This window comes from Clarias gariepinus, chromosome 18 (genome assembly GCF_024256425.1).
Source record: "Clarias gariepinus isolate MV-2021 ecotype Netherlands chromosome 18, CGAR_prim_01v2, whole genome shotgun sequence".
Lineage (NCBI taxonomy): Eukaryota > Metazoa > Chordata > Actinopteri > Siluriformes > Clariidae > Clarias > Clarias gariepinus.
Window position 1 is genome coordinate 20,625,872 of NC_071117.1, and position 26,791 is coordinate 20,652,662.

The following is a 26,791-nucleotide window of genomic DNA, read 5'->3' on the forward strand; positions in this document are numbered from 1 at the left end:
CTGCAGGGAATCGGTGGGGGTGGGACTTTATGGCCAAATATGGTTCTGCCTTCTGCAGGTTTTTAATAGCTCTCACAAGGGACAGGGGCGAAAAAACAAATGGTCACAGTCATGAAGATGATGAAAGGAGCCTTCCAGAATGCTTGGACCACTAGAAAGTCTCATTGATGGGATTTACATAAAGTAACTTGGCGTACACACTCACTGGGTACTTCATTGCTTGTTAATGCAAACAAGTCTAGTCAGCCAATCAAATGGCAGCAACAAAGTGAGCATCAGAATGAGGATAAAAGGTGAGATTTCTTTATGTGACTTTCCACACAGAACCATCTCTAGGGTTCAGAGAGAATGGTCTAAAAAGAATTAAAATATTCAGTCAGCAGCTGTTCTTTGGTTAAAAAAGCCTTGTTGATGCCAAAGGCAAAGAGAAATAGTCAAACTAGTTCAAGCTTCTCTGAACACACAACATGTACGACCATGAAGTACTGTAGATGCACTAAAGCAGCAGAAGACCACACCAGGTCCTGCTCCTGTCAACTACGAACAGGAAACACACATGGGCTCACCAGAATTAGACACTAGAAGGTTGGAATTGTTACCTTGTTTGATGCTTCTTGATTTCTTATGCGACATTTCAGATGGTAGGGTCAAAATCTGGTGTAAACAACATGAAACCATGGATCCATCCTGCTTTGTATCAGTTTTCTTGGATTTTCTTTGGGCCATTTGGCAACGATTGATCATCATTTAAATAACACAGCCTACATGAGTATTGGTGCCAACTACACCCATCCCCTAATGATCACAGTGTCCAGCAGGACACCTCACAGTTTTCTTACATTTTCAAGGTTGGTGTATTTGCTTGTATGTGCTGGATGGGTTTCCTCTGGGTATTCCAGTTTCCTTCCATCAGTGAAAAGACCTGCTGTGTAAGTTGATAGTGTTTTTGTTGTGGGAGTTGTTGTGCTTTTGCCCTGTGATTAGTTGGTATCACATCTAGGATGTACTCTGGCATGTACCATAGCTGTTTTTGGGATAGCCTCCAGGAACCCGTGATGACCCCAAACAAGCTAAGTGCTGTAGATAATGAAGAAGAAGGATTGTTCCTATCCTGAAAAACTAATTCCTGTTTGTATGAGAAAGGAAAAACAAAGCCTATGTAAGTTCATCAAGTATAAGAAAACCAAGAATGAACTACCCCAATTTGTAGTGTAATGAAATGGTGGATCATGTGCCATAATAATGGAGATATTGGGGTTATTACGACTCAAACGTAGACGTCAGGTTCCTGGAAACAAGCAGATGCCCAAAAATTATTTCTTTATTAGCCTACAGCACAGACTCCCAGCTCTGATCCTAGAGTATTCCCTGTCCTGCACGTTATATTTTTTTCTTGTTGAATGTTGGAGGAAGCCACCTAAAGGATTGGGATTAGTACCATTTGGACTAAATAGTGGACTGAGATATCAGCATCTAAAGAAGCAGCAGGCAATATTTACTGAAGAAAAACTGTGGCATCCAAGCATTTCATTTTCCTGGATCATTGGCTTTCTTTATTCAAAAATTTACAAAAATACACATGATCGAATAGTTGAAACATTATACGTAAATATACGTCCAAAGTTTTCTGCCATAATTTAATGTTGTTCCATTCACATAATAGGTTTGCAATTCTATATACAAATTGATAAATAATATTTAAGTTTCCTCCTGACATTATCTGACATTATACGTTTTTCTTGGTCTTTCCTCTTCCTCCTCGTCCTCCTCTTCCTCCTCTTTTTCCCCTTCCTCTTGTTTTCCCCTCAAAGACAGACCGTGCAGTAACCATTGTAGCTCTATTGTTATGTTTGAGTTCATCTTCTGAACTGCTGCTACTGGATTCGACATTCAACAGCTCGCTCTTTACAGCTTTAGGCTTGTTCTCAACTTCTCCCACGATCATTGTCTCTTCCGGACTGTTAAAGCTCACGTCCAACCCGATAAAACCTCCTCCAAACATCCCAGTCCCTTTCTCTTTGGAGTTCTTCCCTTTCTTGACTGGTGAGACCTTTTCATCTTCACTACTCTCACTAGATTCATTATCTGCCCCATCGCGCTCCTTCCTCTTGAGGCAGGTTACGGCTCGACGTAAGCGCTGGCTGCGGATGGCCTGTCTCTCCTGCTGCTCCAGGCGGAAGAAGGAATCGATGCGGAGCTGTGTCTGAGGATGTAAAAGAGGTCATTAGAAATTATCTGTTTTGATTTGAAATAAGAATATACCAGTCCAATTGGAATACCCCAATTCTTAGGGAGGAATTTGAACAAATAAGTCTCCACTGGCCATCTTGGAGCTTCTTGGCCTATTCGTTGCATTTTGTGCAAAGTGGAAATAATTACTACTAGAGGCGGAAAGTTGGACAGTAAATAGCAAGGCCAGTAGTGGACACTTCTTTCATAATGAACCACCACATTTGGCATGAGGGAAAAAGTCTCCCTGCCCAACTGGCCTCAGAATTACGTCACCAATGCTTAAAAACAACTATGCTGCATCACTGTACAGTCTCTCTCATGAGACGTGCCTACCTGAGGTTGGGCAAGATGTACATCTTGACTGTCAAAGCTAGTAGGACTTGCAAGTGACCATATTTAATGAAAGTAAAAAAAAATTGGATGGCCAGATGGAAGAGCCTCTATTTTAGATAGTTTATGTGTTCTGAGCTAACACTGGGAAGCATCTAGTTCTTAAATAATGTCAATAGGTCTTTTTAGGCAAAGTGAAACATAAGCCCATGCCTGCTCTAATATTCTCAGACTAGCACTCACCTCTTTGGAAAAGGTAAAAAGACCATCAGTATCAAGAAGGAGCCGTATCACGGGGTTGATTTTCCAACAAGATCGACTTGGACTTCACACTTTGTGTGGTATTGTGTGTAAATCAGGTTGGTGTAAAGCCAATTAATGTCCTAACACAGGTTTCAACAGCACATTGTCCGTGCCTCTACATTAATTCTCAGGCAGCACACATCTGGGCGGAGGGATTCATTTGTTAAGTCGAGCAAAGTCCAAGAACTTCTTTAACCCCTTAATAAAACTATTACACTAAAGTATGTGAGTATTTAATACTTCTCTGCCTGGCAGTTACATTCAGTACAGTTTTGTCTATAGTTGGCCAGAACCTGTCAATGGGGCATAATAACTGACTCAAATGGCTTGACTCATGTAATTAAACTACTGAGGCTGATGGTGTATCATCATATAGAAGGTCAGCAAAAGAAGTGGTAAATAAATATGTTCTAATTCTGATGATGCTCGTTGCACCTGGTGGTTAAACATAAACTAGACCAGCAGCATTAAATGTTTTTATACAAAGTGAGATAAATACAGTCCTAAGAGGAGTAATTATTTACCTGTTGAGTGCTGAGCTGTTTAAGGACTGGTTGAAGAGTTTCTTCGGTCTTCCTGCTGTTCCAACCAAATCGACTGTAACAAAACTTAGGACTAGTCAAGGAGGACATGGTCACACTTGAACTCAACATTCTTTGCCTGAAAATGCACAAACTCTTACAAATAACTCAGAAACAGTTAATTGAGAAGATGATGTATAAAGTGGTTGTATGGACTAAGGAACATGGGCAGAGTCATCCTCAACTAATGGCACCCTTGATGAAAGTAAAAGAGCAAGAAGTTATATATCAAAATTAAAAACACATGCAACAACATAGAGGAATATCTAACAGTTTGATCAGAAAATGTTTCTAACATGTTTTCAGTTTAGTTTCACTGTGATCGTTACATAAACAATAATGTGTCCTTTGAGATGTATGCTGGAGAAGAACAGCACTGAGGTTTAGGCTGTAAGGTGTAACATGGTTGGAGGAACTTGTAGAGGGCTCTTGGGCCACTATTCTGCTCTGAACCAGTTCTGTGTTGATCATGTTGCTAAAAGCTCTATCTAAGGACAAGTCTCGACCTCTTAGCAGATGCTGAAGCTGAAATAGTCTGCTAATTAGCAAACCTCTTAATGTTAAGCCTTTATCCTAAACCTATTAGCCTTTGTCACATATACATTATGGCGCAGTGAAATTCTTTCTTCGGATCCACAGTACCAGCTCGTGGGCTGGGGTCAGGGCGATGGTTGGGGGTGGCCTGGTGGAGCTGGAGCTAGAACCACTAATCTTACCCAATGCATTAACCTGCAAACCTAATTCCCACAAGAATCCCTGATTTATCAGAAACAAAACCCTAAAGCATTACTCATTCATTGTCTGAAGTCCACCTTGTTAACAAACTTTACTTTTTGATGTACTGTATATACTCTTAGAAAGGGTTTATTATTATGTATGTAATTTTCCTATCGTGAGTGTAAGATGTAAATTTGAAGTAGTAGTTTTCTGCATTTGTCTCATACAACCTTTTTGCTAAGTTTTTTTAAGGCTGCCAATAGATGCCATTTTGGAGGGCACTGTATCTACAGTATTATTATGTCATGACTTTTTTATTATAAATGTGATCATACTGGTTTAGCAGGATAATCGGCCATGCTGGTAGATCTCAGGGCCAGATTCTCATTAGTGATGGGTTGTTCATGAACGATTCGTTCTTTTTGAACGAGGCTTTAGCATGACTCAGAAGAATGAGTAGTCTCGGAGACTCGTTTACTACTGGTCGCGCATGCGCAATGCATTGCAAACCCCCGTAGCTTATGTACAGGAAACAGAAATGAGTAGTTACCTTTCAGTCTTCTAGTCCGAATTGTTCGCTCTTTTGTCACGTGACTCCCATAGACACGATGCAGTGCAATAGATTTAAAAGAACAAACAACTCAGACTAGAAGATATGAGAGGTGAGCTGCTCATTCTGTTTATCATACTATGTCCTTAGCTGCATTGTAATATTTTCATTACTGGAACTATAGACGAAATTTGTGTATGTAGACGGGTTGGGGGTCTGTTTATTGAAAATGTAAAAAAAAAATTCTGATTGAAAGAACGAAATGAACTAAATGACTCAAAAAAAGATTCGTTCATTTTGATAAACGAGATTCAAAGAACCGAGTCACTAAAATGATTTAAACTTCCCATCACTAATTCTAAGTTGTTGAAATATATTCATCTGAAGGATATTCTTTGAGAAGATCCATTTGTGGGCGGCCCCAGCAAAACGAGCCCTCTGACTGGTCAACAGTGGGTTGGAGGTAGGCCTCAGCGACAACAGGGTTAGGAAAGCCTGGATGAAGATTCAACTCTCTTAGCTTTTTCTTCACTTTTGTGTCCTTTGGATCAGCAATCAACTTCTTATTGGTTTGAGCTTCGTTCCACCACGTACTGGAAAAGCCAAAAGCCAAATTATTATTATTTTTTTTTTATGGAAGTTGGTATATGTTAAATTCATGTGTTTACTAGTCACAGTAAATCCAAAAGGTTTTCTGCAGAGTTTAGGTGGAGATATCCATTCAAACATCTGACCTGAACTGAGTCAGAGGTTCCAAACCAGGTCCAGGGAACTCGTTTAGGATTTCCATGCCTGTGACGTATCCGACTCGTGGGATCCCGTCAGTGTAATCACTACCCAGGAGATAGGCCAGATTGATCATCTTAGTCCTGTCCAGTCCTACATAAAGATACAGTAACATCGTTAATAACAGTACATTACAAACACTACTTACTTAACTTTTTTTTAATTGCTTTTTGCTGCCATTCTGAACAATTTGTAAAGTTAGTAAGTGGGATAAATCAAGGATAAACAAACCTAACACAAATAGGACTTTTACGCCATTGACTGCATAAAGTAACAGAGATGCATGTGGCTTTTTTTCGCAACAACGAGTTTTTCGATAAAGGTGTGCATGATAAGCTTTTTCCATGATAAGCACAAATTAATATAAAACATGACGTTAATACTATTTATTATAAAAAGTATGCTCTGGTACATTAACATAATGATTAAAAGAACACAGTTTGAAAGGACTGGATTTTGTATAGGCTGTATGAAAAACACTGTTTTAACACCTTTTTTTTTATTTTATCCTGAATAAATTGAGATTCTTAATCCAAAAACCAAATGCGAGGGTTAAAAGCCCTTCAACGTAATACGGGGCCTCACCTAGCTGGTTCTGAATGTCCACATACTGGTAGTGCTCTACATATTTGTTGCTGTTGAAGAAGTTTTTGTAGACGTGTCGTCCCCCGAACAGCCAGATGTCACTGTCGTCAGTGATGGTGCCGTGCGTCTGATCCGTCCGATCCAAAGTTGCACACTGAGCTTCAGCTTCCATTGGGGCAACAATGAAGGGCACGCCGAACAACCGCAACAGCTCCTGATCCGAGCAAACGCAAGACAAGGAGGTCAGTCTGAGATGTTGCTGAACTGACATCTCATAAAACAAGGTTCACACCTACCTGGTTTTATTATTAAACCTGGTGATCTAAACCTTATAATATACTGTATATTTAAAAAGTGCCTTTTATGCAACGAAGAAAAACTATGATCACTGACATAAAAGAGACTTTAAAAGAGATGTTTATTTAACCTTTTCCCCGTTTGAAAGACAATTTACCAAAAAGTCAATAATGTAATTCTGACTTAATCAAGCAGTCAATTCAAAGCAGTTCTTGAATCAGACATCAGAAAAGCTCAGTGTGACCTTCTGACCTTTAAGGAACTACAGCGATGGTAATGTCAGAAGAGTGTGATATCAGATAAGAGCAGTAAATAAGGCCTAGAGTTTCCATCTGCAGATTGTTATCAGGGATAAAGATAGATGCTTATGTCACATGTGTGTTTGTTGTGAGAGAAACTGGTAAAGGTCTTTCCAGCTCGCACATAAAAGTGATGTAACTGTTAGACGCCTTCCCAAAACACCCCCCTCCCCTGATACACTGATAGCAGCCATTAAAATATCACCAGCAAGAAAAAACGACTAACTTTTTTTACCAAGACCGATGTGTATCTGTGTACTGAATCAGGCAGGTAAGGTACACTGTGCTGCGTTTAACTTTCTCTCCAAAGCTGACATTAAATCAAAAATATTATTTATTCAACTAACTAAGAAGACCAAAGCGGAATGTCCTAGTATGTGTGTGGTAATGCTCAAGAGGAAATTTCACCTCAGCTTCACTCTACTCTTTCACACATGCTGTTTCAGTGTCTATGTGAATGAGCAACTGCAAAGCCCCAACCCCACACATAAAGGAGCAGACATGAGCAGAGATGGGAGAAGCTTAGCAATGAACTCTGGGAAAGTTTCCTGCATATGAGGTCACATTAGCAGGACATTCTAACTGACTCGTTTCAGCCCGGACTAATACAAAGAACAAAAAGCACTTTTTTCTCATAGTTTTTTCATTGTATATACATACGCACACACACCATCTAAAGGTCTAAAAATAACTAAAAAATTAAATTTTGCATAATAGCGGCCCTTTAAGCCATTATAATGCTTACTAGTGCATTTTATTCGTATAGCATAGTATTAGACACAATATGACATTCTAAGGAATATTTCCTCAAGTGTTCGATTGACGGCAAACAATTCTTAGCTTTTAATTAGGTTCTATTTGGTTAAAAAAAGCTTTCTTTACTGAAAGAATAAAAAAGACAGAAAAAGACTAGAGATGGGATTCAAGCCGTCACCTCATGATATGATATCATAACAATACCTCTGTGCAGATTCTAATAAAATTGTGAGCCACTAAGATTCAAAATTATCCCAATGCGACATTACATTTCCCCCTGATTTTGTTACAATTTTAAAACTTAAAAAAAAACTTTGTCGAGTAATTAAATGTAGCTGTTGTTAAAATCCAAGCACAACATTTTATCAGCTGCGTCATGTCCTTTCTAAGTTACTGATCGGAAGATCGGCGGTTCGATTCTCAGCTCCACCAGGTTGCCATTGTTGGGCCCTTGAGCAAGGCCCTTAACGCTATCTGCTCCTGACCCCAGTTACGCAGGGATATGTGAAGAAAGAATTTCACTGTGCTGTAATGTATATGTGACAAATAAAGGCTTAACTTAACTTAAACACTACAAACTAACTTCAAATACTATTTTTAAAATAATTTTTTTTTTTGACTGGGCAAAAAGTTGTCATCGTCACTGAGCAGCGCCCACCAGAATTATTATCTCTGTCACCCACCAGAATTATTATTTCTAAACAAGTTTAGCAAATAATGAACTTCTTTAACTTAAATTAACTTATTTTGAAGTCAGTGTGGTGAGTCGCCACACAGAACAATTGTAATTTATAACTGAATCGATTTTATTCCCCTATAAAATGCGGAATCTCCATTTTATTGGGTTGCCTTATGCTAATAAATCCCTTTACATTGTCATTATACAAAACACATTTTTTTCTAGAGGTAATGATATCAACCTTTTTCTGCAAAATCATTCGGTCAAGTTACATTATTAGAAACATGGAGCCGTTTCTGACAAAAATCCCTCTTGCAGTCGTGTCAGGGTTTATCTGAATGCTTTGTCATGCAAAGTTGCATAATGTTGTATAACCAAGACACGGGATTAATTTATATTAACGGCTCACCTGGCTCTCCTGGCACATCTGTCCTGTAACTGTAGCGGCGCCGCGCTGCTGTTGCTGTTGTTGCCCATGCAGATTGCTCTGTTCTGCCTGCAAATCTTTCTCCAACTGTACCAGCTCCTCCTGCAGGACACACACACAAACACACTCACGTCATATGAAATGACAGGATTGTCTGAATCACATTGCCACCTGAGGTGTTGTGCAATATACATTCTTTCTGAACAAATAAGAATGTATTGTGATAGACAGGGTGTACCGTGTCAATGTGGTCCCATTCACTGGGAGCAGGAACGGCGCTCTCTTCTCGAGAGCTTTCATCTTTCTCCTCTTCCATTTTACTGTCGCTTAATGACAGAGATTTGTCGCTGGACTCTTTCTCTTGGCTCTCCTCTTTATCCTCTTTATCGCTCCCCACCACCTCATCCTCTGATTCAGAAGGCTCCTCTTCTCCTTCTGACACCTCGACGAAACCTTTTAACCAGAAAAACCAAAAGAAATAATCATAAAAAGACATTTTAACTACAAAATACAAAGTACCATCACAGTCCGCTGTAGAAAGGAAAATAAAAGTATGCATTTTTCTGCAACTTTTGCCCTAGTAAACCTGTTTTATAGCCTGTATTTGCAAACGGAAAATGATTGGCTGACTTATATTATGACACTTGCAAGACTAATTTCAATATTCAGGGTTGGACATGTTCAGCTCTCTCTCCTTCTTACATGAATGTGGCGGAGTGAGATTTTTCTCACTTAGAAGTAATTTAGCCATTATAAGTCAATGGGGCAAATTTGGGCACCTCTTGCGTCCCAGGGGTACAACTTCTGACACAGCTTGCAAGCTCCTTCAAATGTAGTAAATTTTCTACAAAATTCTCGCTCTGCCCTAGAATCCGTCAAAGTTGGTCTCAATGTTAAGTTTATGGGATTTTTTGGCCCCATCCCTTACGAAAAAGTCATAGCAGCCTATTCCCAAAAATGCTGCACAATTTGATACCTCTTTCATGGGTCTACGACAAACGGTACAGGACTAGTTACACGCCAAAGTTTGTACGTAAGAACACTAAAAAAAAAAAAAAAAGAAAACTAATAATATCAACTTTTCATATCAAAGTTTATGCTGTAGACAATCATACTAACCTTCAGAGCTGCTGTCGTCCTCTTCACTCTTTACTTCAACACGCCCATTTTGCTCCTCCTTCTCTTCTTCCTCCTCAGTCAAGTCAATTCTTAAACTTCCTTCCTGCAGGAATCTGCTTTCAGAACCTTTTTCGTCACCTTGGGGCAAAGTTTTCTCCTCAGTCTGTAGATCTGAGACTGATAAGGCTGTTTCTAGGGCAGCTTTTTCACTCTCCATTTTTTTAGGAAGTGTTGCAGCTTTGAACTCCTTGCTCTTCACTCCGACTACCTTTTCCATTTCCTCCTCTTCAGAACTGCTCAATAAACCCACCTGCTCCACCTTCTTGATCGCAGTAAACGGCTCCTTTTCTCCCAAGGCTCTTTGAATGGCCAGCAACGTCCTTGGAGAAACTCCACCTCCTTCCTGGGCCTCATCCAAGACACTCCTTTCCATCGCTGTGCTTTCCGCTTGATCCTTAGCATTGTCGTCGTCATCGTCTGAGCTACTGATGACGACGTACTTCTTCTGGTGAGGGATGAGAGAGACTTCTCTGCAAAGGTCTTCAGGTACATTACTGTCCTCCGTCAGGGCGCTTTGAATGGCCTGCAAAGTGCGGGGTGAGACACCACCGTTTCCTTCATCTTGGAGAGTTTTCTTAGACGTCAGTTCGTCCTCGTCCGCGCTGCTGTCCATCATGGCTGCCTGGATGGCCTTGAGGGTTCGTGGGGAGGGGGGCGCTCCATCGGAAGCCGGTTCCTCGCTACAAATGATGGGTTTTGGAGTTGTCGATGAAGAAGAGGAAGAAGCCGGCTCGTTTTCTTCAGGAATGCCCTCTGATGCTGGGCGCCAAAGCGGCTCTGGTCTTCCTTTCGGCCTCCGTTTTCCTGACCAAGGGCCACAAGACCAGGGATCTGGGGCTGGATGGTGCTCAGAAGTTTGTGTGCTCTTTTTGGACCCTGTGTGAGGACAAAACAATCAATTCACTCAACGTTTTCTCCTAATGAACACCAGGCTTTCTTTTTCTTACCAGATGGAATGGATGGATGCGAGCTAGCACACAATATACCACAGAAGCCAAAACAGTTTCGTGATCTCCTGATCTGTTACATTAACAGGTTCTGATCAAGGTGGTTTTGGTTTTAGGCTGTATGTAAAGACTCCGGATTATTATTATTAATTATTTAGTCTGTCAGTTTAATATTACCATACGGTTACATTAAAACTTCTGCTGGCCACACTTTCTTATCAGTGTTTTCCGTTCAAGGCTACTGTCTCCTTAGTCACTGCTGTGCAGGTGTGAGTTTATTTGTAACTGCGGTGCAGACAAGAATGGATGTTCCACTTGTGATCTGCACAAAAACAACTGACAAAAGAGCGTAAACAGAAGCGTTTGGATATCTGCAAACAAAATTTGGACTAATACTCTAAGGAAGGTGAAAGTTCCTTAAAGAGAATCATTACTGGTGAGGAGACAGGGATTCATCACTACGAGTCTGAGAATAAACGGAACGGGAACATCCTCAATCGCAGAGATCGAGAAAAAGTTAAAAAGTCAACCATCAGCTTAAGAATTCATCAATGCTAACAGTTCTCTGAGATTCTTAAAGGCCGGTATTGGAACATTAGCAGCGCACATTACAGCGAGACGTTTACTGAAGATCTAAAGACTAAACTTCGGATTAAACGCAGAGGACTGATAATCCGAGGACATTGTGATCTCGCATGACGATGCACTTCTGCCCAGACTGTCGACACTCGTTAAAGCGTCCTCCCTATAGTCCTGATCTCGATCCATCGGACTTTTCACCCGTTTGGTCCCCTGAAAGCAGAACTACAAGGACGAAGATTTAATTCTGATGAAGAAGTGAAGACAGCGGTGCATTCGTGGCTCGCAGCTCAGCCTAAAACATTTTATAATACAATAGGAAAGCTTTACAGAAGGGCAAAGTGTTTCAATAAGCAAAGGAGATTATGTCGAAAAATAAATTAATGAAGTGTATTTGTCTTTTCTAAAAGTTAGAGTAAGAGTGATGATCATTTTTGACTTATTCAATTGGAAATAAGGTATACAACTTTTCAGAAACAATACATACTATTTTTATTTCTTGTAGCAATATAGTTTCTGTACAGAAATATATAAGTAATCCTGTTTTCTTCTAGACGTTCCCAAAACCTGCCCCTGATTCAGCTTAGTAAGTGTATTAATAAAGCACAGAGATCACCAAACTACCTTCCCCAGGACGCCACCTGCTCTAAACAAAAGTAAAATCCTACCTTTAATGAGTATATAGTGTGAGGAATCCTCAGATATGAGACGGCGTGACTCGACGTTGCGCTGTTCGTCCTGGCCGAACTCCTCCTCCACCGCTCCATACCTGTGGTGATTAATTTCTTTCTCCACGCCCTCCAGACGTTGGTTCAGGTTATTCCTCTGCAGCAGCCCCGCTAGCTGATACTGAGAGAAGTCTCCTGACCTCTGCAGAGACACCCAGGCAGTAGAAGTGATTAGAGTCATGACTGAGGAATGGGACAGCACACGAACAGCATGACCAGCGAATGTGATGGCTGCGGTACCTCAGGAGGTTTGTAATACAGTGTGCGTCTCCTCTTGCTGAACTCTTTCATGTCTTTGAGGATCTCGTGTTTGATCTCTGGTGACAAGAGCTGGAACTCCTCAGAGTTTATGTCTATGGAATTGGGATTTTCATAAATCTCATCCTAAATCAAACACAAGAGCAAACCTCAGATCATTTAGCATTGAATTAAACAACATCTACTGTTGAATCTACTGTAACAGAGAGCTTAACCCTGCTAAATCTCACCTGCAATGCGAGATAGGGTTCTGGTGTTTGTGTCTCATCTCTTTCTAACTCTTCATCAGAACTAAGATTAAAGAAAGCAATTATTAGATTTTGTTTGTACAAAAACAAATCTAAAATTATCGACTTTGACTTGTTTTCTTACCTGCTTCTTTCTTTTTCCTCTACAGGGGGCAGTGCTGGCAAGACGTACATTTCATCCACCTCGTCTCTTCGCACTGAAGAAATGCTGGGAATTGTCTCTTGACTGCAAAAGTCAACATCAATCTATTTATTTAGATACTTTATCATTTTCAAACATCAGCTTAAATACATGTGAACCTTGTACGAACCTGCGGTCTCCTAGCGCAGCTTTGATGGCCTGCCTCTTCAGAAATGTTTTTAAGAGCTTCTCGTGGGTTTGCTTCGACTCAAGAGCCATCTCCTCCTTCCTTTGTCTCCTGATAGCCTGAGGAATCACCATTTTATTACATGTTACAAATAATATTTAGTTCAGTTAGTTCATTGTCCTTGAACCTAATAACTGCAATCATGTGTTCGAGATAATTGCCAATGAGTCTCTCATATCGCTGTGGAGGAATTTTGGCTCACTCTACTGCAAAATTGTTTCAGCCACACAGTCACGCTTGTTTAAGATTCTGGATTTTGACTAGGCCACTCCAAAACCTTAATTTTATTTTTATTGAGTCATATATATATATATATATATATATATATATATATATATATATATAATCAGAGGTGGACTTGCTAGTGTGTTTGGGATCATTGTCCTGTTGCATAACCCCAGTGCACTTTAGCTTGAGGTCACGATCTGATGGGCGGACATTCTCCATCAGGATTTTATTGGTAGAGCACAGAATTCATGGTTCCATTAATTAGTGCAAGCCATCCATGTTCTGAAAATGCAAAGCAGCCCCAGACCATCACCATGTTTGACTGTTGGTTTGTTCTTTTTATGAAACAGTGTTTTAGTTTTACACCATGTTGAATTATGAAAAATGTATAACTTTTTCACACCACTGTATAACACTACACATAATATGTTTAATCTTCTTTTGTTATATTTCTTTTTTAACCACTGACTTCTGCACAAAGAGTTTCAATGCACTCGTACTGTAGGTATGTGTAGAAATGGCAAATAAAATCTCTTGAATCTGGAAAACATGCCAATACTGCAAACTGGTGCTAGAAAATACTCACAATACACTTAAATTTTACTTTTTTTTTTTAATAAATAAATAAATTGACCTCTTGTGGTTTCTCTGTGGTTCTTTCGGTGGCTAAACGTAATTAGCTTTTCAAAAGAGTTAAACATTGAAGCTCTTTTATAATGGAAGCTTTGGTCATATGTTTTTTGTTTTTTGCACAGCGGAATAGACTACAGTTCCCTTCAGGCTGCCAAAAGTTGGATGAAGACTTGTATTCCTAAATTTAATCACAACAATCCTGTGAAAGTAGAGAGTGGCTCTAAACAACTGATACACACCAGGGTCTGTCTCTTAAGCAGAGGTGCATCTCCATCGTACACAAAGACAGGCTTGATGCGGAAGAAGAGCAACTTGCACAGACGGTTAAACAGCGTGAGGAGGTGGGCGTTGTGGACGCTGTTGCCATCACGATCCCGCACGCCCTTAACGGCCTGGTTTAGCCAGATGCTGATATCTGTAAGTTAATACGTCAAGGATGGCAAAGACGCACTAAAGCACAATGCAAAGGGTCCAGGGTCCAGGGTACTCCCACTATGCCCAGTGCTCCACACCACAACTGTGTGAAGAATGAAACTGGTTATTGAATGAAAGATTATTATTATTATTATTTTTTTAATTAGGGGACAAAAGTACAGGTAGGATTTGCTATAATTACTTAATTGATCTAACCAATCAGGGACCAATCAAAAATTGCTCAAATTCACTTGGTGTGCTGATCTTCCATGGGCACAGAAGGCACAACTTTGAGCATCCAAACATATCAGATGTTAAAAGGATACCAACTGCTAGGATCTTCCCCTCGAGTGTTTCCGGGTTGATGGGCTTTCCTGTGCTCTCCAGTAATTTCCACAATCCATGAACTCCCATTGTTTTCCCTCTTCAGGTCTGAGAGACTCTGAACTAACTCTTAATACTTAACCTACTGACATAAAAGCTTAAACACATAACGAATTTGGGGTCTTTTTTAATTAATCTAAATAAATATTTAAATAAATCTGATATATTATTTCATATGAATATCATAACACACAAGAATTATGTATTATATCATTGAAACATCCGTTTCTTTGTTTACGTAAATCAGCTTGGGTCCGTATCCTTAAACGGTCCGTCAAGAAACACTTCCTGTGTGTGTAACTTTTTTCCTTTTCTTGTTTTTATTTTAGTACATAAAATTATATATATATAATGTAATGAATTAAGACGATGAATAAATGAATAAATTCGTTTCTCTGTTTACGTAAAACAACTAGTGTCCATTCCGTCAAGAAACATTTCCTGTCTGAAGAACATGAGTTCCGGCCTTTTACTGTGGTTCCGTTTAATTCGTATATATTCGTATTTTATAATATATATATTATTAAATTGTGTATTGTAAAATAAAACTATAACAGGTTTTGTTCATATTTGTTTCTGAGTGCAGTGAAGTGGACGGAAATGAACAGCGTTTTGCCCGGAAGTGACTGTGCAAAAGCTGTTTTTTTCGGGCGAAAGCTGTGAGCTTTAAGGTGACCTGGAAAAGATATAGCACCCTGATTGGGTATTTAAACGAAAAATGTTTAATAGATAGATTATTTAGGGTTATTTTTTTGTTTTTTATTTTTATTTGTTGCCAGTCAGATTTTCCACACTCCAGTCCAGCAGGTGGCGGTAATGCACTTCTAATCTGGCTCTGCCAGCTTGTCGGAAAAAAACTCACAAAAGAAGAAGAAGAAGAAAAGCAGAAGAGCTGTGAGGTACGTGGAACAAATGATCGTGTTGTTGCTATTTATTCTGATATATAAATATAACAGTCTCATTACATGTCTCTGTCATTATTTTTGCTTTAATTTTTTTTTGTTTTATGTTAATTATGTCTTGGGGACATCCGGCTTACTTTATTTGACCGTGGTTATCTCTAACCATCTCTCTCAGTCATAAAAACAGTCCTGTAAACAACAATAACAACAAACAACAACACTCCCTATAATAATTACAGAGTGTATACTGAGAAACACAGTTCTTGAAGTCATAAAGATGTTCATTTGTTTAGATAATTTAAAGGTTGTTTCTAATGATTCAGTTATAGACAGTGTTAGTTTTTTATAGGCCTAACTGTAGCTGTTAGCTCTGGTCTGAGTCTCAGTCTGATCTTAGTTTAGGACAGGTTTCAGCCATACTGTCTTCTGGGGATTATGTGGAGTTTTTACTCTTATAACTGTGTTCTGTTATTCTTCTCAATCAAATGTCACAGTTTGACTTGAACAGCCCTCATAGTAAACAGTTTCCAACTTATTAATATAAATATAAGGATATATTCTGCTTTTTGTAGTTTTCATATTGCCTTAAATATACATTCAGCTCTTTAAAATATTAATTTATAGCAGTATTAATTCATGTATAACATAACAAATCACCCATAGTAATGACATTATAATGAAAAAACAGACCTTTTTAATATACAAAGCTTTTAAGAAAGTTTCCAAAAGACATACTTAGTCACATGACTACACGACCGACACAAATTAGTTAAAAAGAAAGAGACGTGAGTAAGCTGTAACAGATTCTGCAAAGAGTTTAACATTTAACTGAGCAGCGCGTATCTCTGTCATCTGTTAATTATTATTATTTGTAAATATAGTAACGTTTCATCTCCTCAAATGCTTCCATGGTCTCAAAACTCAACTTGTCCCAAAAATAATTTTACGTGTCTTAATTTATTCATGCACAATTATTATTATTATTAGTAGTAGTAGGGGCATCAAAAATTAGATTTTTCACCTAAATAGACCCTTAAGTAGTGAGTATCAAATGTTTTGGTAATTTTACAGTCATACTTTTACAGTCTCAGATTTTTTTTTATTGACTTGATGTTTCCACCCAAAGGTTTTAGGCAGATCCTACAGACTAACACTGTGTGTAATTCATCACGGTACATTTCATCCTCCTGCTGCTTTAAGGATCTTCCCCAGCCATGTCTGCTGACATCATGAAAGGTAAGTGATACTTGTTATGCGTGTGACTTCCATAAATCAGAGCCTTCCAGGATTTCTTAGCTCCATAATTTTCCCCCCTCTCAGCCCCATCCGTTGTGTTCGTCCGTGGTCCTGGTGATGGCATGGAGACGGCCAAACCTTCCCTCAGCCCGGAGACGTCTGTAGAGACTCTGCCTGTAAAAATGTCTCCGCCGAGGCCATGCTCCAGGACTGCACAGACGTCCCCTGGCGTCCTTCACCTGGGGAAAGTGAACAAGGAATCCTGCTCCGAGGTGGAGGCCGTGCGCATTGTCGTTCCGCGCGCCGCCATCACCCGGAGCGTTCGGGCCAGCGCCCACGAAGAAAGAGGATCTGGGTCTCCACACCACGGTGAAGATCATCGTCCTCCGTCTCCGTCCCCCGAGCCGCAGGATTACAGGAGCGTCGTGGAAAAGCTGCAGAACTCCGAGCGCAGGCTGCTGCAGGACAAAGAGGGGCTTTCGAACCAGCTGCGTGTTCAGACTGAGGTGTGGCCCTGTAGAGATCAATGTAATCGTACTGTACACATAGATACTAAGCTGGTTGAATGTATTTTCTTTATTAAATCAGAATGATACATCTCCTTTGTCACGTTGATTTTCTGCGCAGGTAAACAGAGAGCTGAAGAAACTCCTCGTGGCCTCAGTAGGTGATGACTTGCAATATCACTTTGAGCGTCTGTCGCGCGAGAAGAACCAGCTCATTCTGGAGAACGAGGTCCTGGGGCGGAGCCTGGCGCACACGGCCGAGCAGCTGGAGCGCATGAGCATCCAGTGCGACGTGTGGAGGAGCAAATTCCTCGCCAGCCGGTCAGTCCACACAGATGTAGATCAGACCGTGGGTCGGATGGTTTTATGATCTGATGAAGAAAAACAGCTGAAACCAAACAGTAGATGTGTGATGATCAGAGCACCCAAGGCAGATTTTTTTTCTTGTTTCATCTAATTAATAGAAATGGTGGGAGGGAATCAATTCAGTAGTGAATCGTAATTCAGGTATCGCCACACTGACTCCAATATAAATTTTTACAATATATAGATAATAGAGATGAACCGCTCGATCAGGTTAACTAGCCAGGACCGGTAATCAGCCAATCAGCTTTGGATATAAAAGATTCTGTACCAGTCAAGTTGAGTTTTAAGACCTTGGAGGCATTTTAGGAAGTTAATTGTCCCTGTTTTCTTTATAATCCTGCAGGTGGCGCACTCTGAACTATTTACACTATTTTCATTTTGCTACTTTTGTTTAAAAATAACAATGATGGCTGAAGACAGAGATACACGCTACTTAGTTTAATGTAAAATCTTGTATTTAAAGTTAGTTTGTAGTGTTTAACTGCTGCGCTTGAGTTTTAAGTGAGAAAAGTAACGTTTTAAGAAGCGGGCTACAATTGATTAATCATTAAACTTTTTTTTAAGGTTTAAAATTCTAACAAAATCAGGAGGAACTGTGATAGTTATAAAATCGGGATACTTATAAAATTGCAATTTTAATTGAATCGGCACTAAGGGTTCGTGATATCGTATCGTGTGGTGACTGGTGATTCCCATTTATATTTTTATTCTTTATTTCCACCCCCCAATTTATTTTTACTTTTATCGATAATTTAGATTTTAAGGGTCACAAGCGGTCGTATATGCATTTCACTGCATATCGTTCTGTGTACGTACTGACTGTGTATATGACAAATTAAATTTTACTTTGATACTGTATGAGAGTAGAGTTAGACATACTCGTGCCTGGAACATCATACCAGCCAAAGCACACTTTACAAGCGTCAGAGGTGGAAAAAGTAATAAATGTACTGTTACTTCAGTAAAATTTTACTGGAGTACAAGTAAAGTTTCCATTATAAAAATCTACTCAAGTAAAAGTAACTAATTAAAAATCTACTCAGAGTAAAAGTTACCGAGTTACTTTTTTTAACCGCTCCGGTGGGATGGGAGGAATCTGAACAGTGTAGTTCAGAAAAGACAATCGGATATAAATCTTAAACTAGTTGTTTTTAATTGAAGGAACACCTTTGCATGATAAAGCTGTTGCTTTTCTTGTGCTAGAAATCAAAGTCGTCAATTAAATATGGTGTAACCATCTGCGCCGGATAGCCGAGGGAAAAAAGAGCTCAGAGGCGAGAATAACGTTCAGCACGAAACCTTCTTTGGCCTCTTTCAGCATCATGAAATTATAAAACAAATATAAAATAAAAGTAAAGGAAAGGATAAAAGAATAGGTGCGTTTCGGGGGTGAGCAGCACACCTGAGCTCCTACTCTGTTCTCTCCTTCTCACACACACACTGGGGGAGGGGTGGCAACTCTTAAAAGGGCAACATACATAAGCCCAATCCCAATTCTACCCCTTACCCCTTCCCCTACCCCTTCCCCTACCCCTCGCCCCTTCCCCTTGTCCCTTAAAACGAAGTGGAAAGGGGAAGGGTTAAAATATTTCCCCTAAGAAATGGGACACCACTACAACACTGTTATACGTCATCATACGTATCCGTTCATTTACATGTACACATACAGTATGGCCGTAAGCAAAACAATCAATGCGTTACCAAAAGCTCGGCAAACTGCCGTGCTACTAAACTTTCATATTTGTTTGTAGCATGTAGTAAAGTGTATATGACATAAAAATATATTTTTGTAATATTGCGCAATCGGCGCTATCCGCTAGCAAACTTTAGCGGTTTTTTTGCAAACGTTTTTTTACAAAACATCACCATAAACACAAACACAAGACTAAAATTAATATACATATAATAAAAACTTGTCATAAAAATCCTTATTAATGGCAAAAAATCGTTAAATTTACGGGTCTGCTTGCTCGAGTGAGCGGCCATCTTGAAAATTTCGTTAGCCCTTCGTTTGAAGTGAGGTCCCGAAAAATCTTCGTTTCGAGGGCTATCTGGCCCTTCCCCTTAGCCCTACCCCTCCAACCAAAGGAGAAATGAGACACCCCTACCCCTTCACGTGAACGCGCCAAACGGAGGGGTAGGGCTAAGTGTAGGGGTAAGGGGTAGAATTGGGATTCACCTATAATGTGATCTACAACATAGTAGTGGACGTTACAATGACCAGGGGTTTGATCATAAGAATTTTTTTTGTCCGTCTCCATTGTTCTTGTAAATTAAGCGCGTTTGTTCTCGAAGCCCATCAATTAATCAGTGCAGGGGTTTCCAGGGTGCAATTTTTTCCTTCTTGTTGCATTATTTTTTATTATTTTTCATTTTCAATTCATTTATTTTTTACTCAGTAGCGAATATAATTTAAAATGTAGTGAAGTACAATACTTTAAACAAAACATACTTAAGTAAAAGTAAAAAAAACTACTCAATTACAGTAACACGAGTAAATAAAATTAATTTCTTTCCATCTCTGCCAAGCGTACAGACCATAACATAACTTCTGGTTATAAGATTCTGGACCGACTTTCTCCTAGAATGGTTGTCATTTACGTTATAATGATATTACTAAAGCTGTGTGATTTTATTATTATTTTTTTATCGATTGTGCAATTTATCCAGTCTTTTGGTGGTCGATAAATTTAATCAACGTCAGTTTTAAGACTGGTGTTTAAGTCAAACTGTGACTTTAAGAGTCATGAGAGTAAAAACTGAGAGTCTCGTCACCGTACTGTGTTTGAAGTCTTCTGTAAATGTCAATTGTCAAAACACCTTTTTTTCCCTAGAAAGCTCATGACGAGTCCCTGTTTGGCTTGAACGCTCCTGGTAGATTTATAATTTATTTAAAAATTCCTTCAAATATAGCACAGCTTTTTTTGCAAGATTAGCGCTTCTTCTTCTTTTTCTTTTCAGATTATAGGTGTTTTAGTGCAATATTGCCCCCTACTGGACCAGACAGCAAAAAAAGGATGATATTTAAACGACCAAAAAGAAATTAAGATGAGATAAGATTAGGATATACCTTTATTTGTCCCACAGTGGGGAAATTTCTTCGTCACAGCATCCAGAAAAAATGTGCAAGGACAGTGGAGTGCATAAAAACAAAAAAGAAAAACAATGCAATACTTACACTTTCAAACAAATTGCAAAATAATATTGCACAGTTCATGCAGTTAAATACTTAAAGTATTTTTTTTTATATATATATATTCATAGGAGACATTGAGCTGCTTAAGTCAAATCAAACAGCGAACATTAGTGCTATTGAATAAAAATCAATTTGAAATTTGCGATGCTGAAAAGTTCTAATCAAATCGAATCAACGCTCTAGATATAACAAAATGTTAAACAAATCAATCCTGTTACCCAGGAGGATCATTTAAGTTTTAAAATACGAAATCTAAAAATGAATACACAGCATCTCTCTCTTACTCTTCTCTGTGATCATAAATATATAAATAAAATGATTGCATATTTTCTAAAAAATAATAAATACTTAAACACAAAATCTCAACAGCATTCAGCTCTCATTGAATTCTCTCATCTGTGTATGCACAGCCGTATAATTTCCCAGCCGCGTTCTCAGTCCTAATCATTCTCTATCCATGTATGTGCGTGTGAATTTAGAGTGATGGCTGAGGAGTTGACTAATGCCCGAGCTGCTCTCCAGCGACAGACTCGAGACGCCCAAACTGCCATCCAGGACCTGCTGCGTGAGAGAGAGGAGTTCTCTCGAGACATGATGCACACACACAGGTACGAGCTCCATGCACACCAGAGACATCAGCCAAAAACAATCACGTCATCCTCGTGATTAAATCTGGTACCAGCTCCACAGTGGGGTAAAATGTCATGGCTGACACAAGGCTACCACACTTATATAAACAAATGTTCAGCGATTATGTTATTTAGCTAAAACTTCAGCACATTAATTTGGATAAAAAGTGTGAAATTTTTGACAAAATTTTCTTCTTGTCTTTCGGCTGTTCCCTTTCAGGGGTAACCTCAGCGAATCATCCGCCCCCATCTAACCCCCTCCTCTGCATCCTCTTCTCTCACACCAACTTACTTCATGTCCTCTCTCACTGTATCCATAAATCTCCTCTTTGGTCTTCCTCTAGACCTCCTGCCTGGCAGTTCCAACCTCAGCATCCTTCTACCGATGTATTTACCATCTCTCCTCTGAACATGTCAAAACCACCTCAATCTGGCCTCTCTGACTTTATCTCCAAAACATCTATTGGGTTGTCCCTCTGATGAACTCATTTTTTATCCTATCTATCCTTATCACTCCCAAGGAGAACCTCAACATCTTCAGCTCTGCTACCTCCAACTCTGCCTCCTGTCTTTTCTTCAGCGCCACTGTCTCTAAGCCGTAGAGCATCGCTGGTCTCACCACTGTCCTGTACACCTTTCCTTTCATTCTCACTGATACTCTTTTGTCGCACAACGCACCTGAAACCTTTCTCCACCCATTCCAACCTGCCTGTACCCGCCTCTTTACCTCCTTTCCACACTCTCCGTAGATTCATAGATCCTTTGGCACAGTTACGGTTTTTGTCCACATGATGGCAGTATGGAAAGGGGACAAAGTGGATTGCTTTTCATTGTATATTCATGCCAAAGGCTTATAAGACTCGCTTTGTCTGACTTGCAAACAAATCTGACTTACGAGCGTGCTTGCGGGACTGAACTCGTTCATAAGTCACTGTACACTGATGTCAAGGGTTCTAAAGCATTTTTTTTAATTGTTAAATAAAAAAATAATGATTTTTTTAGTATGACTGCTAAACACACACATGCTGTTATGATAACTAGTTATAATGGATAACTCTATACATTTTTCTGACGAGCAGATCTCTAGAGCAGCTGCTTGTCTCGCTACAGTGGGGTCGACAGCAGACCTACTACCCCAGCGCACAGCCGCTCAGCACCGGGGACCTGGCCGCCGCCAATCACAAGCTGGCTGACGCTATCAACTCGCACCTGCTGGGAAACACGGGCAAGAGCAGCGCTAGTGTGAAAAGCAGCTCTGCTTCAGAACTCTGCAACACACCAGCGGAGAAGATGGCTGAAAAGGTAGACAAGTTGTCTTTGTGTTATTCTTATTTTGCATTTTTTTATTTAAATGTGTTCATATATTTTTTTAAGGTGGTGTATAGTTTCATATCGTTATTAACCGTTAAAATATGGAATAAGGTTTGTGGCAAAAAGAATCAGTTTTTCAGTTTCGCTGCTGAGATTTTTTTCCGTTTTGAAAACACCGTGAAACGAAACTTATAATCTCGGAGGCAAAACAGAGAAATAGAAAAATGAAAGTGAAATTTTTTTTCTTTTTTTTTTTCTTTTCTTTTGCAGTTAATGTATGTTGTTTTGGTTTGCAGTTACTTTGTTTGTTTATTCATTTATTCTTTTCTTTTCAATCCTTTTTGCCACCAATCTCATTTCATATACACGTTAACAATCAACAATCAATTAATATTAATATGCTCACTTTAAGTTTTATTTATACAGTTCTAGTGACATAACCCCAACATTCAGTACTGTGCAAAAGTCTTTTTTGTACAAACTTCGTTATACGTACAAATATACATTTTATAAAGTCATTAATAAGTCAGTGCAATTATTTTTTTGTAATTTCTGATTTTCAAACATTACTATTTCAGCTATTTTTTTTTTTTTTTTTACAAATGTCTTACAGAAAAATATCTGTAGGCCAGATAAGAAAGCAACACATTATGTAAAAGACCACTTTTCAGACAAAAATTTCATGCATGCATGAAAAAGAATCAAGTGATCAAATCCTCAGAAGGACTGTGGCTGGTTCTGCAGGATGTTTCAGTATAACTAAGCAGCTGTATTTAAATCAAAGGGTCATCAAATCAATTATTGACTTATTTATTTATTTATTTATTCATTTATTTATTATGGTTAACTACTTTTTTACTTTAAAAAAAAAAAACATTTTTAAAAATATTCCTTTTGCACATTACTGAATTTATCAAATAAATGAAGCAACAATAGTTTTAACAATCAGGCTGTTAAAAATACTACTACGGTTTTCAATACTTTGCATTACTCAAACTCCTCTTGTGGTAAACAAGTTAATAGGCAAGTGAGCTACAGAGAAATATGGTGCAAAACAAACATTATTTAGTTACATTCTTGAGGAATGATCAAACATGAACATAGACCTTAAAAGGAGTTGTAGTGATGCCACGATTGCTGTCAAATACTCGAATTAATCCATGTTTCCTAATTTAGGTTCTCCGGATCCTGGATCCAATATCCTGCCCCGACACGGAGAGTGACCCGGGCGGTTCCGAATCCACCGCTTCCTCTTTCCTTCCCAATAAAAAAAGCATCGGGCGTTTCCACCCGTACACTCGCTACGAGAACATCACCTTTAACTGCTGTGAACGCTGCACTGGCGAGCTGCTTGTCCTCTGAGACTAACTCATGTTAAAGGAAAACTGTTATTATCCTTTTTTTTCACCTAATCTCTGTAGTGTTTGTGATTGTGATTACTATAGACAAGGAAGTGGCGTGTACAGAATAGAGATCAGAAAAACTGTTCACTACGAGAAACCTATTTAGAATGGACGTCTAAGGGCAGGTGTGGAATTTTTGAAAGCACACCATGCTGTTGAAGTGTTTTTATAAATGTAATAAACAGCCTGATCTGTTGAAGTATATGGATTTAAAGCTACGCATACAAATCGTTTGGATAAAAATATGAACAGTGTTCAAGTCAAACCGGGACTTCTGATTTCACAGAATAACTAGTCCTTGGATACCATCAAGGTAGAAAGTTTTCTCAGTACGTCTTAAAGTGCATCACTGAAACTCCTCTTGTGGTGAAAAACAAACATTAATCAGTTACATTCTTAATCAATGATTAAACATGAACATACCACAAATAAAATCATAGTGATTGCACGAATGCTCTCTAATAGTCTTTCTCCATGTTTTATAATGCTTGGAGTGAGGTCAGGACACAGGAGGTGGGACGTGGGAATAACTCCCAGCCGAGTTCCTGTAATGTCCAAGTGGTGCTGGAGAATCACTGTGTGTAGAGTTGGAGACCAGTTACAGTATCTATCGATATAGTGGTCCATTTGCAGAATGTTCACATGAGCCACCTTGGCTGGGATCATCATTCACGGTTGTACACTCCTTTTCAAAACGTTTGCACCATTGAAATGTTTTACTGCGGCTAAGAGTCTCATCACCGTTCTGTGCTTGAAGTCTTCTGTAAATATAAATCAGTTTCACGTCTTCGCTTACAAGAAAAGGCCCGGTTTTACTTGAACACTCCTTATAGTTACATGGGATTAATTTACATCAACAGTCTGTCTGTTAGCTTCTCTTCTATGTGAGTTTCAAGTAGATTTTCACTTCTTTTCTCAGGACAGTGTTTGTCTGTGAGGTTTAGAAATCTATACATGTGAATCCATACAGATGTGATGAAGAGATTAGGTTAAAAAATATTTTTTTTTTCGTTATCATGTTTTTTTTCCAGTCCGGTCCTGTGATGATTAGTAATGCAATCGTGTACAAAAGTTTGCACACCCTCAGGACAAAGAAATGAGTATTTGAGGAGTATACAGATTGAACACAAGTATTCCTTTATTAATACAGGTACAGTACACATTTTCGTGTATAATAAGTTCTGCGTCTCACTTTTTAATTGTGAATAATGTAAATATTCTCTAATAACACGTTTGCCGGTGCGTCACTTTTAAAACTATTCAAATCAAGTTCATATTCTCGGGCAGCTCTGGGATTGTCACTGCAGCCTCGTAACACTTTTTGCCAGATTGTTTTGGAGCTCTTTACTCATTTTCCTGTTTTTTTTTTTTTGGTGTGATTTTTCTTTTTCTTATTTGCTGTGTGTTAAACATTAGAAGTGCAAACGTTTGCTTTAGACTTTTGGGTGCATCAGAAGACACACAGCCTCGATGCTGGACTAATTATAGACCTGACTTTTTACTTTTTCAGAAAGTCTATTTACTAAATCTGGAAATAGATTTGAATGCAACACTAAATCGCATTCTGTGATTAGTAAGCTGGTGACTTTGTCGCTTCGTCGCATTGATTTGACCAAAAAAAAAATAAATGCTGTATGCTCCAGTAGGTGCAGAAATATCAGAATCTTTGGTGTTCAAACAGCTGGAGTTGTTACCTTTGCATAAGAAATGTGGCGAAAAACATCTTTTTTTGTGGACACCAAAGAAAATGTATGTTTGGAACAGGAATTGTCTTAAGTTTTTCTGTAACTTGAAGCTGTCGATTTCCTCATCAGCTTTCGTTTACGTGTGACTTTTTGCACAAGTATTTAAATGCTATGAGTCATGATTTACCTGATGTGTTTCTAAAAATTGCTGTGCTTGTGTGTATTATTATTTTTTGTTAAATTCCCAGAAATTGGAATTTATTCATATCGTATGTATATCAGGTAATATGTACGTGACCGTTTTTTGGCTAAAAGCAGACAAAGCTGAGCGATGCTTGTTTAAGCAGTATTTATAAAGGCGGTGGATGAAAGTGTTGATCCTGCGTGCAATATCAAACTCTGTGGTGCTCACCCCTGATCCTGTAAACCTGAAGGCATCCTTAGTGTTTTCTCAGCTCCCAGGACACCATATTTAACTAATCTAGGATTTTCTGAAGTGAAGTGTGAGTGACAGAGCAGGGAAAAGGCTAGAATGTGCAGGACAGGTTGTCCTCCAGGTCCAGGGTTGAGAACCACTGATGTGTAAGTCATTTCTACTTAAATCACTTTTTGTAAAACTTTTTAAACATATCTGTACATTTTGTAATTGTCTGAAATGAACATGATAGTGTAAGTTGATTATACAGTAATGATTTTGATGTCAGAATTTTGCAAATAAATGCTATCTATGGAAAAACAACAACTCTTATTTATTTAACATCCCAGAGTTATTAATGAAATTCCACACACAATCCATAGTGTATTACAATTTGATTAAGAACATGTGACTAATAATTAACTGCCATTAAAATGTAACCAATTTATATTTTATTAACTGATAACACACCTTTTGTCTTTGAATAGTAATTTATTTCCTAGACCTACACCTATTACACATAGAAAAGTTGATAAATTGATAAAAATTTCCAGATAAAATGCAGAAAAGGTTGTTCTGTGCATTTCCCTCTAAAAATAGAACGGCTCGTTCCAGATATTGTTTAGAACAACAG

The 26,791-nt window shown here is 38.8% G+C and overlaps 2 protein-coding genes across 2 annotated transcripts; one reads left to right on the forward strand and one right to left on the reverse strand.

The window, feature by feature from the left end:
* Positions 1-1,525: 1,525 nt before the first annotated feature.
* Positions 1,526-14,759, reverse strand: ercc5 (excision repair cross-complementation group 5). Its single transcript, XM_053477542.1, has 15 exons — positions 14,451-14,759; positions 13,950-14,125; positions 12,793-12,908; positions 12,606-12,707; positions 12,464-12,524; positions 12,216-12,359; positions 11,916-12,117; positions 9,662-10,597; positions 8,781-8,995; positions 8,525-8,644; positions 6,085-6,298; positions 5,448-5,592; positions 5,106-5,306; positions 3,390-3,474; positions 1,526-2,203 (listed from the first exon to the last, which is right to left on the reverse strand). The coding sequence occupies exons 1-15, from the start codon at positions 14,536-14,538 to the stop codon at positions 1,727-1,729; spliced, it is 3,282 nt and encodes a 1,093-aa protein (XP_053333517.1). The 5' UTR covers positions 14,539-14,759; the 3' UTR covers positions 1,526-1,726.
* A 595-nt stretch (positions 14,760-15,354) lies between these two features.
* On the forward strand, positions 15,355-26,467 carry blzf1 (basic leucine zipper nuclear factor 1). The gene is made up of 7 exons (XM_053477698.1): positions 15,355-15,407; positions 16,537-16,646; positions 16,731-17,152; positions 17,274-17,473; positions 21,194-21,322; positions 22,423-22,645; positions 23,831-26,467. The coding sequence occupies exons 2-7, from the start codon at positions 16,625-16,627 to the stop codon at positions 24,014-24,016; spliced, it is 1,182 nt and encodes a 393-aa protein (XP_053333673.1). The 5' UTR covers positions 15,355-15,407; positions 16,537-16,624; the 3' UTR covers positions 24,017-26,467.
* Positions 26,468-26,791: the final 324 nt, after the last annotated feature.